Consider the following 13943-nt stretch of genomic DNA (forward strand, 5'->3'; position numbering starts at 1 on the left):
GATTCTGCAGCTCAACAACACAATGGCAAAGTCCAAAAATAATGCAAAGAAGTTGTCATACATCTCAGTTCCTTCACAGATTATCAATTCAATATCATCTTCTTCTCTTCAATCTCTGCTTGAATCACCCAAGAAATCTGCAAGAAACTCCAAGTATTTCACTTTCTCCAACTTCAAGAACCCAAGACTCTTTTTTTCCACTCTCTTTATCCTTTGTTTCTTTGGCATGCTCAAGTTTGGCTTCAATATGGAAATCCCATTATCTCCATACCCATGTGCCACAACCTTCCCACAACTTTCAATCTCAAATGGGCATTCAAAATCCAAACTTGGGGTTGCCTCACTGAAAGATGAAGTTTTGAATGGTGCTACTATGTCACAGCCTCTGATTGCCAATGTGCAATTACAAGCACAGGGTCCTCGTGCAGTGGAAAAGGAGGTTCGGGACAAGGATGATGAAGTTCAAAAGAGTGAGTTTTGGATGCAACCAGATGGGTTGGGGTACAAGCCTTGTTTGGATTTCAGCAGGGATTATAGAAGAGCAAGTGAAGGGATAGTGAAAAACAGAAGAAAGTACCTTATGGTAGTGGTTTCTGGAGGGATGAACCAACAGAGGAATCAGATTGTTGATGCTGTTGTCATTGCTAGAATTCTTGGGGCTTCTTTGGTTGTCCCTATATTGCAAGTCAACGTCATTTGGGGAGATGAAAGGTAAAAAATTTTGTTGTTCATAATCTGTGATGATTTTTCATGTTGCATCATTTTAAGAAATGAAGAGTTGGGTTTGGTTGATTATGAATTAAATGTTATAAATTTGGACTAAATCTTCATAAAGACCACCAATGGAGCCGAAGCATAAGCATAGGTTTAGTTTCTGCATAAACGCAAAATCTGCTTCTTGGTACTTTCCAATTGTTAATGTTAGTTAAATTTCTTTTCTTATTGGTGTGTTTTCAGTGAATTTGCTGATATATTTGATTTGGAGCACTTCAAGAATGTTCTTGCCAATGATGTACGAGTGGTTTCAGCATTGCCATCAACGCACCTGATGACAAGGCCAGTGGAGGGAAGCCCTCCTCTTCATGTCACTCCAAGTTGGATCCGTTCACGCTATCTCAAAAGAGTAAGAGTTCATTTCTGTTCTTGTGTTTTGTTCCTGTGAGCATACACTAAGTTGTACTTAATAGGCTTTAGCTTCTCCAGGTTGAGTCCTAAAATGTTGCCTATAGCGTTTGTATAGTTCTGTGTTAATTTCACAAATGATCATTTCATGGATGACATAAAGATTAACAATACCATAATAAGAGTTCTGTGTTCTACACAAATAATTAGAGCCCTCCATATCAATTTATTGACTGTAATCCGTTATGTTGTCAATGTGTTAACTTGTATCAATTCTGCAATGTTAACTAAGGAAAGCTTTGACTTGCAATGTTTAACATGATTCTTCTTGTCCTGTGCAGTTCAACAGAGAAGGCGTTTTGCTTTTACGTGGTTTGGATTCAAGGCTGTCGAAGGATCTTCCTTCTGATCTTCAGAAGCTTCGTTGCAAGGTATTGCAAAAAAAGAAAAGAAAAAAAGAAAACATTAACACTCACCCCTTGGAACTTCATTTATGTGACAATTAATAGTAGATTCTAAGTGTTCTCACCTATCTTTCAGGTTGCTTTTAATGCATTAAGGTTTGCAAAGCCAGTTCAGGAACTTGGTAACAAAATTGCAGATAGAATGAAAAGCAAGGGACCTTACCTTGCTCTTCATCTAAGAATGGAAAAGGATGTGTGGGTGAGGACTGGTTGTCTACCTGGTCTGACTCCTGAGTATGATGAAATTGTAAATAGTGAGAGGATACAACGGCCAGAGCTCTTAACAGCAAGATCAAGCATGACTTACCATGAAAGAAAAATGGCTGGCCTGTGCCCCTTGAATGCTATGGAGGTTACCAGGTAAATATAATCCTTCTATTTTTGAATAGGTTTAAGGGGTCTTCTTAGTATTAGTGTGACATGCTTTTCTAATTGATTTTCTCTTTTTTAATTTCATATATAGGTTGCTTAAAGCTCTAGGAGCTCCAAAAAATGCAAAAATTTATTGGGCTGGAGGACAACCATTGGGTGGAAAAGAGGCCTTGCATCCATTAATCAATGAGTTTCCACATCTTTACAATAAGGAAGATCTTGCCTTGCATGGAGAACTAGAACCATTTGCAAAGAAAGCTTCTCTAATGGCTGCCATAGATTACATTGTCTCTGAGAAGAGTGATGTTTTCATGCCATCTCATGGAGGAAATATGGGCCATGCAATTCAGGTATGAACATAAGTAATTCTCTGCAATTTAAAGAAACTCATTTAGATGGCTGTTTGCATAATTATATGATAATCATGCATATATACTTAATCTAGAGTCTTTAGGTGACAATTTCTAATTTCTGAAAGTAAATGTTATTTCAGGGTCACCGGGCTTATGCAGGGCACAAGAAATATATAACCCCAAACAAACGACACATGCTCCCTTATTTTCTGAATTCTTCCCTCCCTGAAGCAGAGTTCAACAGGATTATCATGGAATTGCATGAGGATTCATTGGGGCAGCCAGAACTCAGGACTAGCAAGAGTGTGAGGGATGTTACCAAATATCCTGTCCCTGAGTGCATGTGCAATGACTCACATTATCATTCCTTATTGTAAATTTAATACCAAAGCTTCTGGTATGAAGATTACATGGAAATGGATGCACAAACGATTTTTATCCCTTGGGAACTTACTTGAGGTGACTTTCAGGGCAACAACTGTTCTTAAGAGCACCATTTTTGAAGAGAGCTATAGTGTCAACCACGTCTCTCCTTTAATGTGTATGTGACTATGTGAAGCAATGTAGATTTCCATCAGTCAGTGATATATTAAAGTAATACACAGTAGACCATTCTTTGATTCTTTAGACAAATTATAAAGTCTGTATAGGATACATGATCCTCTTTGTTATGTGTAATTCTTTTTAGTACATTATGAAGTCTTGTACATATCTGTGTTCAATTTTCAGTTTTGTATTTAGTTACTTTATATTATAAGATCACCTTAAGCTACTACCACTTAATTCGGCTGTAGGAATTTTACTCAAGTTCCAAATTATAAGGATCGGAACATGATTAGGAGAGTTTTAAAATATTAGTAAAGGAGAAAAATATTGTAAATAATCTAATGGTAACTCTCATAAGATGAAACGTATTGAATTGTTGCTGTTCAATAAATAAATTAAACAGGATGTCATTGTGTGTGGGGTTCATGGCTGCAAATAACAAGAAATTAGGTAGGACCACTCCACTTGTTACCATTCTATGTTTCCCTTGTGTCGTTTGTTTTTTAATAATTAAGGTGTAATATTCACTTGCAATTTTCTCATCACAAAAATCCCAATATCTATTATGTTCAGATTGGTGAGGATGACAACATTTGGCAGGTAAATCCCACGCCTTGTTCGATGCTATTTGGATTGGAAGCTTATCATTTTATTCGTAAGGTAGGATTGGGATGCTATCCGGGACAAATTTCCTATGAAATATGATATGAGATTGGCTTCAGAATTCAGTCGCTCATGGTCAGCAACTATGTTAAACAACACCAAAACTTACTCTGGTTGTCCTAGAATTGTCAAATTCCAAATAACTGGTTCAACTCTTTAAACCGTGTCATCTTTTGTAGAAATTGGCCAAAATGGTGATAGAACGACAACGTTTCCTATTATGATCAGTGTTGTTGGCACTAACTGAGCAGAAATAATTTTCTGATCAAGGTCCTTCACTTCACTTCTGCAAACACCTCTATATATAATTGCATTAAGATGTATAATCAGTTATAACAGAACATAGTAACCTAAAAAGTCGAACCTAAAAGCATCAACAAGGCATAAACTAACTTATGATAGTATATATTGATCAGTCCTCAACATCAGTTACGATTCTGAAGCACAAAAATAAGATCCTGGCCATTTATATTCACTGCTAGATCCAAAAGCAAAACATTTACAGCGTCTTTGCCTGCAGTGCCACGTACACTTTCTCACACTCACATTTAATATTTTATCATTAAATAGTCTATACAACAATATATAACAAGATGATGAAAAAAAAAATTAGTAGTTTTAACACTTGTCAAACTTCAGAATTATCTTATAATGTATAAACCAATTGGCAAACTCGTCAAACTCGTATTTATATTCAATAAAGACCGCAGCAATTCAAGGCACAGTAAATTAGTCCAATGACACAATACAGTCAACCATGCTTCACGAGACCTTTCGAGAAAGGTTCTTCATGCCATAACCAATACACTTGAGAAAAACTGACTGTGAATTCAGATCTGGTTTGATGATAAACTTCAAATTCAGAAAATCTCTGATGTTTTTGAGAGTTTCAACCCCATGCTGTGAAAGTTTTCCAACACGAACTTTGGAAACATCTTGGGGACATAGAGCGCAAAGAAGAAATAACAAACCCTATAAACCAGAAAGAAAAAAAAAAGTATTAGGAGAATTCTCAATTCCAGCAAATGGAGGCAAATTTCATTATCTGCAAACTCCTTCAAAACCCCATGTGAAAAAATAAAATTAAAGTAGCTAGTGATTTCAGCAACAAAGAATAGCATTTATGCCGTGCCTACTAAGTTCAATACATGTGGGCAGTTGGCAGTCAGAAAAACTCAAAACAACACAAAATCAGAACATTCATTAGCCTCCAATAAAAGGAGAAATTTGCAAAAGATATGGTTGGATAGTAGAAAGGGCAGAGAGGGTAATATCAAGCAAATTTTGTTGACATGGCAAAAGAAGGTATCATTGATGAGAATGAACTGAACTGTCACAATTGGACAGGTAGCAGTCAAATGAAAATTGTGTAGAGAAAAGAGTGATCTCAGGGCATGGGAGAGTGCATTTCTAGTTTTCTACTTCATTTCTTTTTCCTTTTTTTTTTTTTTTCTTTCTATCAGATCATGGCTTTTAACCGTAAGAAGTCTACCTCTGTTTTCTATCTGTTTAGTACAACATGCGATCATGGTTTTTAAGGAGTTTACCTCCATATTTCTATCTATTTCATTCCAGTATCTATATTTGGTAAAATAAAATAAAAAAATTAAAGCAGGCTGAAATTGCTGACACACTAACCTGATGTGTTGAATCTACCACTCCACATTGAGTTATCTCCCGTATTAAAACATTAGCAATTCCCATACCAACTTCATCCGGAGGCATCAGACTTTTTTTAACATCATCCGCAAGGCCAGAAGTATCTTTACCACTGACATGAGAAACAGCAGTATCTGCAGAGATGAAGCAACCAGTAGTAGTCTCCGCAACCAGCGAAATTCCAAATCCAGGAGAGCTGCGCCAACAAATAACCAATTAAACAAAAATAAATTATTTTTTCATGCAATAAAATGATTTTCCTAATTTCTACCAAATATATTTCCAAAATTCAAATTAAACATTCCATCAAATGAATCATACTTTCCAGCCTGTGGACCTGATCTGTGATCAGAAAAAATGTGCACATCTGAAAGAAACGGATTGACTATTCCACGCACAGCTTTGATCATGCTATTTTCAAACTGAACAGACACTCGGACCGAAAATGTTATTCCCCTAATCCTCTTAACAAATCCCTCATCAATCCAATTAACTGCCTGCTAGGAAGAACAAACTTATAAGATAACAAAATAAACTCAAACAAAAGATCAAAATTTCAGAAACTCACCGTTAAATTTTGAACAATAGGAAGCGACAAAATAACTTCGCCACCACCATTTGGAGGTAGTCCACGACTTACTACTTTAATATCCAAGCCTTCGGAGGGAACCCCAAAACGCTTTAATATAGGCAAAGCAGTAGATTTGAAGGCATCAACTGACGGATCCTTAAAATCATTAGTGATTCCTGATAACAATAAAATCAACTCTTTAAATCATTAAGATATCTTCTAAATGGTCCTTCTATTCTAGCTTTAAAACTCTTATACACTTTCTTTGTCATTTTTTTTCTAATGTCCTCATTAAAGAACAAATAGTAAATTGGAATGATAATAATACCTTTGAGGCTAATGGTGAGAGGTTGTTTTGCAAACAAACCAAGTATGATGAGTGGCTCCAAAAAATAACCAATGGATCGAGTGAGACCACAGTCGTGTGAAGAGTGTTGTCTGCCACCTACAATAGTTCCTGGTTTGTACTTTACCTTGGTACCTGTTCAGCCCATACCAATGACAATGAAACCCTAATTTGACAACTAAACTTGATTAATAAACAAAGATTTACCAGTTTCGTTGATTTTGACAACACAATCATCGCAAACAGTCTCGAACAACCGGAGGAGTGAAATCTCGTGCTTGCGAAGACCAGGTTCAGAAGTCTCATCGGCGCGTATATCCTCGATGAGAATGGGAGTGGAAGAAAGCGTGGAGAGAAGCAACCTTTGCCTGAAGCTCTGGCTTCCCTTCAGCACCTTGTGACCACCGGTTTTCCCCATTATAGCTAGGCCACGTAAACATGCAGGATTTAGCTTTTGAACAAAGAGATGAAACGATTCAAGCCATGGATTCAGAACAATAACCTGATTGAAGACGCAGAGTTGATGCTACGAACAGGAACACACTCCTTGGTGAATCGGCTGCAGTTCCAAAAACAAAAACTGAAAAACCCCTTTCGAACGGCAAAGTTGAAAAACCCTAAAACTTGGCTAAACTATTTAACTAAACAAGGCTTTTAAAAAGCGTTTATTTAGTACATTATGTTGATTTTATTTTTTAGTTAAATACATAGTGAAAAATTAAGGATTAGGATATTTGTTAATTATAGATTAATTTAAGAAAAAAATATTTCTCCTACAAAAAATAGGAAACTTTTTTTCTTATATTATTAGAGATGAGTTATCCTAGTGAAACAAAATTATAAGAAGAATCCACAAACAATGAGAGAGAGAAAACAAAAATGGACCTATCTTAGTAATGTATGTATAGAAATTTGGTTTATTTTATGTTGGATGAGAAAAAAATAACCCAAAAAGATAAAATCAACCCTAAGATGTTGTTTTAAGATTTAAAAAAAAAAATACATGGTATTTAAAAAAATTTACTTTATTTTTATATTATGAATTTTACTAAAATATCCAAGAGATATCAATTTAGATTGCATTAGATAATTTTATTTCTTATTATACGAAAAATATTAATCTTTTAATTTAATTTAATGGCAAATGATTTTCTTGTGTTCCTCGCACATAACTTTTTTTTTAAGTATAATGGAACCCACCGTGTGAGTGTGAGTATGGTAGGAGATTAAAATTTTACAGGAAAATATTTAGCCTAATTTAATATAGATAATATAATTTATTAATTTCATATAAAATATAATATTTTTATTAAATGTTATAATAAGTTAAAAATTAAAAAAGTTTAAATTTTTTTTGCATTTGTTGAAAAATAGAACATAGCCCTCTCACCACTAGGACAGCTATAGTGGTTTAAAAGTTTAAATTTTAACCTATTCCTCAATTAGTATGTTTTTACAGCAAAGTTAAGTCAGTCCCGAAAAGTATTTAATCAGTAAAAGTTTACTTTGAAAACATAACTAGACTTCTTTAAGCAAAGTCTAGTTTATTTCCACCATTGTTCCCAGTAAAAGTAACAAGACAAGACCTCTTAAATTAGGAAGAGAAGGAAAATCAAATCATATACTTTTTTTTTTTTTTGTAGGTTAAAATTAAACAGAAACAAATCATATACTTTGAAATTGTTTTAAACAGTTGAATAGAGCGACATGTCGTAACCATTTTCCTCCAAACCCATCATAATTTATTTCCACTTAAATTGATTCTTAAGGAAAGGGGAAAAAATATTTTATTAAATAATTATTAACTTTCATAAATATCTTAAATTTAAATAAATATAAAATTATTAATATAACCTCACTCAATCATTTAAATTTTTGGATTGAATTAATTATTTACAACTTATATATAGAATTGACACTATTTTTTCTTTTGCTTTTTTTTCAATTGACACAATTTCCTTGCGACCACCGCATGGGAACATCCTTGTGCAGTAGAGGTGTTACAAATAAAATATGGGAAAAACTAATATTATGTAACATGATTAAATTTTTTTACCTACTCACCCATTGGTTTTTGCACTAGTATTTTTTATTTTTTGTTTTTATTATATGTATGGGACCCGCATAATTTTTGTTTGAGTAGGAAAAATGCTTTAGATTATGTTACATGATAGTAGATTTACCCATAAAACATATATTTGATCCATTTATTTTTGTCACATAAATTGTTGGTGTTTCTATGTGTAAAAGAAATTTGAAAGTATATTTATTTGATACAAATATTGGTAAAATGAAATTGGAAAGTATATTTATTTGATACAAATATTGGTAAGATACTTATCTGCATTTACTATATAAACATTAAAGCCATATATATACTATTTGGTTGAAAAGGTGGAACAAACCAAATAAAATGAAATTGTATTAAAAAAAGCTATATAAATTCATTTCACTAAGATTTATAATGTGTGAAATGTTTTTTACAAAAAGATATTGAATGCTCTACAATTGAAAAATATCTTCACTACTCCGGTAATATTCAGTGTATCTTTTATTAAATATAGAAAAGAAATAATACACTTAAATTTTTTCATTTTATGTTACAAGTCACACATTGATTTCCTATACAACTAATGTGGAGTTTACAAGACCTTGGACAATCCTACCCTTTGAGCTAGCTTTTGAGGTGGTGACCTCAAGGTTCGTAACACATGGTACTTTCGTTGAGAGTTGAGGCCACAGAAAGGGCTACCTATAGGCTGGATTAAGGTGTCATACCTCTCAAATGGGTGTTGTCCTGAATATTGATGGGTGAGTGAAGCTGCCAAAAGGGAAAGGACTACCACATTAGTTGTAGGATGCCTTCGAGATCACCACCCCAAAAGCTAACTCAAAAGGTGGGAGGACTTAAGGCCTTATAAACCCCCACAACAGTTGTATAGGCAATCAATGTGGGACTTATAACAACCCTCAATATCAAATTAGGTCAAACAAGAAAATTAAGCAAGTGTTCAAAAGATCAAGTCAAGTTTACAAGGAATCGATTAGTTGTGTTCAAGAAAATTATGTCAAGTAATGTTTCATTGATCATGAAATTAAGATGACAAGATATACAAGAATACAATTCATGCCAGACAAGTCTAATAGGACCCTAATATAAATATAAGGTATATGTGGGAACATAGATGTAGCAACACATAATCCAACCAAAAGAGCATCAGTACCAGTCTTATAGTTTAGTTGCTTTAGTATTTCTGTTATTATAATTTTCCTTTATATGTTACTACAGTATGTTAGTTCCTTTTTATAATTGTGGTTAACTATTTTGTTGTAACCAACTTGGATATATAAGTGAAGTAGTGGTAATGAAAAGGATATCAGAAAAGTTTGGCAAATCTCTATTCTCTCTCTCAATCCTCTCCTCTCCTCCTCTTTTCCTTTTCTGCATAATTCTTCTTCTGTAGCATCCGCTACAATGGTGCTTTCATTGAGCTACTCTTCCTCCACACCTAGAAGTAGCATTCATCCTCTTCCACAACAAATCATTGATCCCCAATCTCACCTTTCAATCTCACCTACCGTTACATCACGCTGGGATGATATCACTATCGCACTTCATGCATTCGACCGATCCCTTACCAAATCGTGTGCTGACTTTGCAAGGGCTTGGGCCGAGATGCGAGTTGATTTTGCAAGAGCTCGAGCGGAGATGCGAGCTGATTTCAATCAGTTTAGGGATAATTTGGCTCATTGTTCTAATCTTCTGGAAGATATAGCTGCTACTAGGATTCAAAGGATATTTCGTGGATTCTTGGTGAGGCGTCACCGATTCGTGAAATGTGAAACCCACCTTCACAAGGATCTTACATTTAATCCCTCTCTGCATGATCTACCTTTGCATCATCTACCCTTAGTTCCCTCTATTGGGAGAAGACAGTCCAGTGCCATAAAATTGATTTGTGATCTCCCGAACAAATTGGACACGATCATTGATGAATCTCCTCGAGTGGGGCCGATAAACTTTTTGGGAACCACCGATTGTTCAGATCTTGAGGAGGATAGGGTTGTGGACCCTTGCACGACACTATGTATCGGTTTCGTCTTTTGTTTGGGCTTCATCTTATCCAACGGGAATTGCAATAATGGTGACATTGTTGCGGAAAAGCAATTTCTGCGATGGCTCTCCAAACCGCCTCCCTTACCGGAGCCGCCCGACTCTACTATCTGCTTTAATTTGTTTTCGCTGTTATGTTCGCTCAGAAAATTTTCAACACTTGATTGTGTTTTTCTCCTTGGGATGAAATTCATGAGTTGCATTGATGGTGCTGCATATATCTTCAACTCAGGAGCACATTCATATTGTTCTGCAATGCAGGTTTTCTATTTTCGTGTTCGTCATGGCGGATCTGTTATGGCGTGTTCGGATGTGCATAATCCTTATTCAATTTTACCAGAAGAGATCTATCATGCGAGGTTGGAAGTGCATCATTTAGTATACATTGTAGAATGGTTTGTCTACACTCCTGTGAAGATGGTCGGCGAGCCCAACGAACCTTTACCTAGTGATAGAAAGTTTTTCATGCATTCCTCAGCTTCAAATCTGTTTTCTTCTCGTTATGCCACCAAAAGCAAAGGTCCAATGAACCCAAGGTTTGAAGCTGTTAGAGAAATTGAAGGATTTGGAGTTGTTGAGAGTACAACCCAAATGTTTGATGAAATGAATGAGAGGAGATATGAACCATACCTCATGCAATTTATTTGGTGCAAATTGACATTCTGCAATGTCACTGCTGGCCTTAACTACAACACATGCCTATTTGTCTTGCTCCCAGAGATCCAGGTTTTACCCCATGAGGAACTCAGTCTGACAATCCATGCTTCAACTTTGGATTGCTGTGAATTTTTTGATTGGGACCTGAGGACTACTATGGCTTCTTCCATGTTAGAGTCCAATCATCATGTTCTTCACCATGTTAAGATAATTGTCCATACACTTCACTACTTAGCAATACTAATGCAGGACAACTTTGCCCCATTAGCTGTGCAATGCCAATCTCTCATTGACGAGATTCCCTTTTGGTGTGAATCTTTGACTCCCTATGTCTATGCTGGTTTTAGTGAGGAATTCAATGGTTCTTTGTCAGGAGATAAATTTTATCCATGCATTATGATTTGCAAGGAAATGTACTTGAGCAGCTTTGTCCATGGTATATGGCGGGCTAAATGTTATACTTTTGAAAAATTAGATTGCAATTCTAATTGTACATCATCTACAATTTTGATGATGAGATATTTGTTGGACACACTTTTGGGACTTGTAACCAAAATTCGTGCATGGACTTTGAAGTGGTGGATTCTTCGGAACACTTTTGATCGACTCTTTTGTGTCATAAGGGACTTTGTGTCACCTCTGATGATTTTGATCAAAAAGTTTGAAATGACAGAGGCAAGTATTTTACTCATAGGAATTCTTTTTGTTGACCTTTTACCAGACCACTGTACTATTGGTGGTGCTCTGCCAGCATGCCAAGAGAATTGCTTGGCTTCCATTGATGTTGCTGGAAGTATTTTAGGTAACATAAAAATTAAAACTATTGTATCCTGGGATTCTATAATTTCGGGTAATGGTCATAGAGGAAATGTAATTCCTGCTTTCAAGCCATTTTCAAGCATACAAAGGGAAGCTATAGGGTTTCTCTACAGGCTTAATGCTAATAATTTTTGTAGCTCAGTCACTGCTGCCTACTCTCGGGTTGACCAAATGTCCATTTTGTTTGAGCTTTGGTTGGCCATGATGGAGACATATGGATTCTTGCACTATTTGCATGATGTTTTGGTGCTGGTCAATGGGTTTGCCAGGTATGGTTTAACAAATTGTGCTATAATGATGCTTGTGCAAACGTTTGGTCCCTATGCTTGTGCATTTACTGCATTTTTAAATTTAAAGGACGTGGAGAGAAAGAGTCCACAGGTTCATGCTTACCTAATTCACAATGCCTGGGTTGATGATTGGATTCCCATTGGCAATTTGCTTGTCAATATGTCTGCACAATATACTGCAATCAATACTGCTTGCTCAATTTTTCAACTCAGTCTCGATACAAATATGGCCTTTTGGAACTTGAAGCTCTCTAGTCTTGACCACAATGAGTGTTGTTTAAAGGCAGTTGCCTATTTTTATATGACAAGGAGAAATGTAACGGTAGCCTCAACATTCTCCGTTTCTAGTATAACGAGTTCATATCCAAGCTGGTGTTGGATCAAATGGGGACTTGAATTGGATGCTTCAGTTTCAAATACCCTTATGGCATTATATGATTCAGTTGAATATAAACATGTGCAACCTGATTACTTGGATGAGCTTGTTCAAGTTATTGAATCTGAATCAGCAACAACAAAGGCATTCTCCACAACCATCCTCCCGAATCTACACATTTATAGTGTGGCTACATGTGCTTATGCTAAAAATACTGATACCATTTCTATTCTGTGGTGGCTATTGATCAATACAAGACCAAATAGACATGATTTTATGGCAAAGACATTGCTTCAGCTGATTCATCAATCTCCTACAGCAATTGTCAATTCGTGTATAAATATATTAATTCATGCTACATCTCAGATTTACATTTTAAGTATGCTTCAATCGCTGTTCTTCATGATATTTTCTGTCAAGGTAGTGCTTCACTATGTGCTTGAGGTAGCTGGCTCTCATAATGCAGTCACCTCAACCTCGAGGACGAGGTTGTGTTTGAAGGGCGGAGGAATGTAGCAACACATAATCCAACCAAAAGAGCATCAGTACCAGTCTTATAGTTTAGTTGCTTTAGTATTTCTGTTATTATAATTTTCCTTTATATGTTACTACAGTATGTTAGTTCCTTTTTATAATTGTGGTTAACTATTTTGTTGTAACCAACTTGGATATATAAGTGAAGTAGTGGTAATGAAAAGGATATCAGAAAAGTTTGGCAAATCTCTATTCTCTCTCTCAATCCTCTCCTCTCCTCCTCTTTTCCTTTTCTGCATAATTCTTCTTCTGTAGCATCCGCTACAATAGATGTCATTATGTGAAAAGTCATGATTAGTTTGGTAATTGACCTAGGTTAGGTCAAAGCTTGATTTTGATGATGTAATTAAATTCTATAGGTAATTTCATGGGTTCAAAGTGATCTTATTATGATCAAACTGAAGAATCAAAGTGATGATGTGGTTGTCACATACTCAAAAGTTAATACACTTGATGATTCCACGTCAACATAGTTTTGATGATAACAAACAAACTCAAGGGAGGAATGCTCAAGGACAAAGTGTAAGAGCCCGCACCATTAAATTAGGAAATTAAATTAATTAAATATGAGATTTAGAAAATAATTTCATAATTTACCCTAATAATTATGAGAAGGATTAAATAATTATAGTAAGTGATTAATAATGCTGAAAGTCGTTTTTCTGACGAAAAGTGCAGATACCGGTTCTGCCTCACGGTATAAGTGCGTACCAATGAAGTATCCCTGAAAATTATAATAAGTATGGTACTATTCCTATGAAAATATATAGGACTAGTAAAACAAGTTTCAAGTCAAAATAATGAGAACTGGTGTCAGAACTGATACTGGCTATGTAAAAGCGCGTACCAGAAAGGTGCTGCGAAAAATAAAATAAAAAAATGACAAATCTTAGAAAAATGAGTAAGTTCAGAATCCTAAATTTAGGATTAAAATACTAAGTGTTGCTATTATCTCTAATATTGTGCGATTAAAACTTAAGTGGCCTATATAAGGCCTTGGCACATGATCCTAGGGTAATTTGCTGGTGCCTCCTACGTGAGTTTTTGTGCTTAGCTG

General features: G+C 35.3%; 2 protein-coding genes across 5 annotated transcripts; one reads left to right on the forward strand and one right to left on the reverse strand.

Moving 5' to 3' along the window:
- On the forward strand, positions 1-3013 carry LOC133301285 (O-fucosyltransferase 20). 4 transcript variants are annotated; one of them, XM_061500905.1, is made up of 7 exons: positions 1-397; positions 452-711; positions 958-1123; positions 1464-1553; positions 1663-1946; positions 2050-2308; positions 2452-3013. In XM_061500905.1, the coding sequence occupies exons 1-7, from the start codon at positions 23-25 to the stop codon at positions 2686-2688; spliced, it is 1671 nt and encodes a 556-aa protein (XP_061356889.1). In that variant the 5' UTR covers positions 1-22; the 3' UTR covers positions 2689-3013. The 4 variants fall into 4 exon arrangements, with proteins under 4 accessions (XP_061356889.1, XP_061356890.1, XP_061356891.1 ...); XM_061500906.1 differs by having other exon boundaries at positions 1-355; positions 440-711; XM_061500907.1 differs by having other exon boundaries at positions 1-334; positions 440-711.
- A 930-nt stretch (positions 3014-3943) lies between these two features.
- LOC133301286 (probable RNA 3'-terminal phosphate cyclase-like protein) lies at positions 3944-6707 on the reverse strand. Its single transcript, XM_061500908.1, has 7 exons — positions 6599-6707; positions 6304-6519; positions 6079-6231; positions 5748-5926; positions 5501-5676; positions 5159-5375; positions 3944-4492 (listed from the first exon to the last, which is right to left on the reverse strand). The coding sequence occupies exons 2-7, from the start codon at positions 6512-6514 to the stop codon at positions 4283-4285; spliced, it is 1146 nt and encodes a 381-aa protein (XP_061356892.1). The 5' UTR covers positions 6515-6519; positions 6599-6707; the 3' UTR covers positions 3944-4282.
- Between the last annotated feature and the right edge of the window lie 7236 nt (positions 6708-13943).

Source organism: Gastrolobium bilobum, unplaced genomic scaffold (assembly GCF_033153095.1).
Source record: "Gastrolobium bilobum isolate Gb01-03AN ecotype WA unplaced genomic scaffold, APGP_CSIRO_Gbil_v1 utg6929, whole genome shotgun sequence".
Taxonomy (NCBI): domain Eukaryota; kingdom Viridiplantae; phylum Streptophyta; class Magnoliopsida; order Fabales; family Fabaceae; genus Gastrolobium; species Gastrolobium bilobum.

What these genes read in the sequence shown, in the direction of transcription:
- LOC133301286 (XM_061500908.1), bottom strand. Translation starts at nt 6,514, where the DNA reads ATGGGGAAAACCGGTGGTCACAAGGTGCTGAAGGGAAGCCAGAGCTTC. An exon ending in TGTCAAAATCAACGAAACTG is followed by an intron (nt 6,232 to 6,303) that starts GTAAATCTTTGT and finishes TGGGCTGAACAG; the next exon opens with GTACCAAGGTAAAGTACAAA. An exon ending in TCTCACCATTAGCCTCAAAG is followed by an intron (nt 5,927 to 6,078) that starts GTATTATTATCA and finishes TATTGTTATCAG; the next exon opens with GAATCACTAATGATTTTAAG.
- LOC133301285 (XM_061500904.1), top strand. Translation starts at nt 23, where the DNA reads ATGGCAAAGTCCAAAAATAATGCAAAGAAGTTGTCATACATCTCAGTT. An exon ending in GTCATTTGGGGAGATGAAAG is followed by an intron (nt 712 to 957) that starts GTAAAAAATTTT and finishes GTGTGTTTTCAG; the next exon opens with TGAATTTGCTGATATATTTG. An exon ending in GTTCACGCTATCTCAAAAGA is followed by an intron (nt 1,124 to 1,463) that starts GTAAGAGTTCAT and finishes TGTCCTGTGCAG; the next exon opens with TTCAACAGAGAAGGCGTTTT.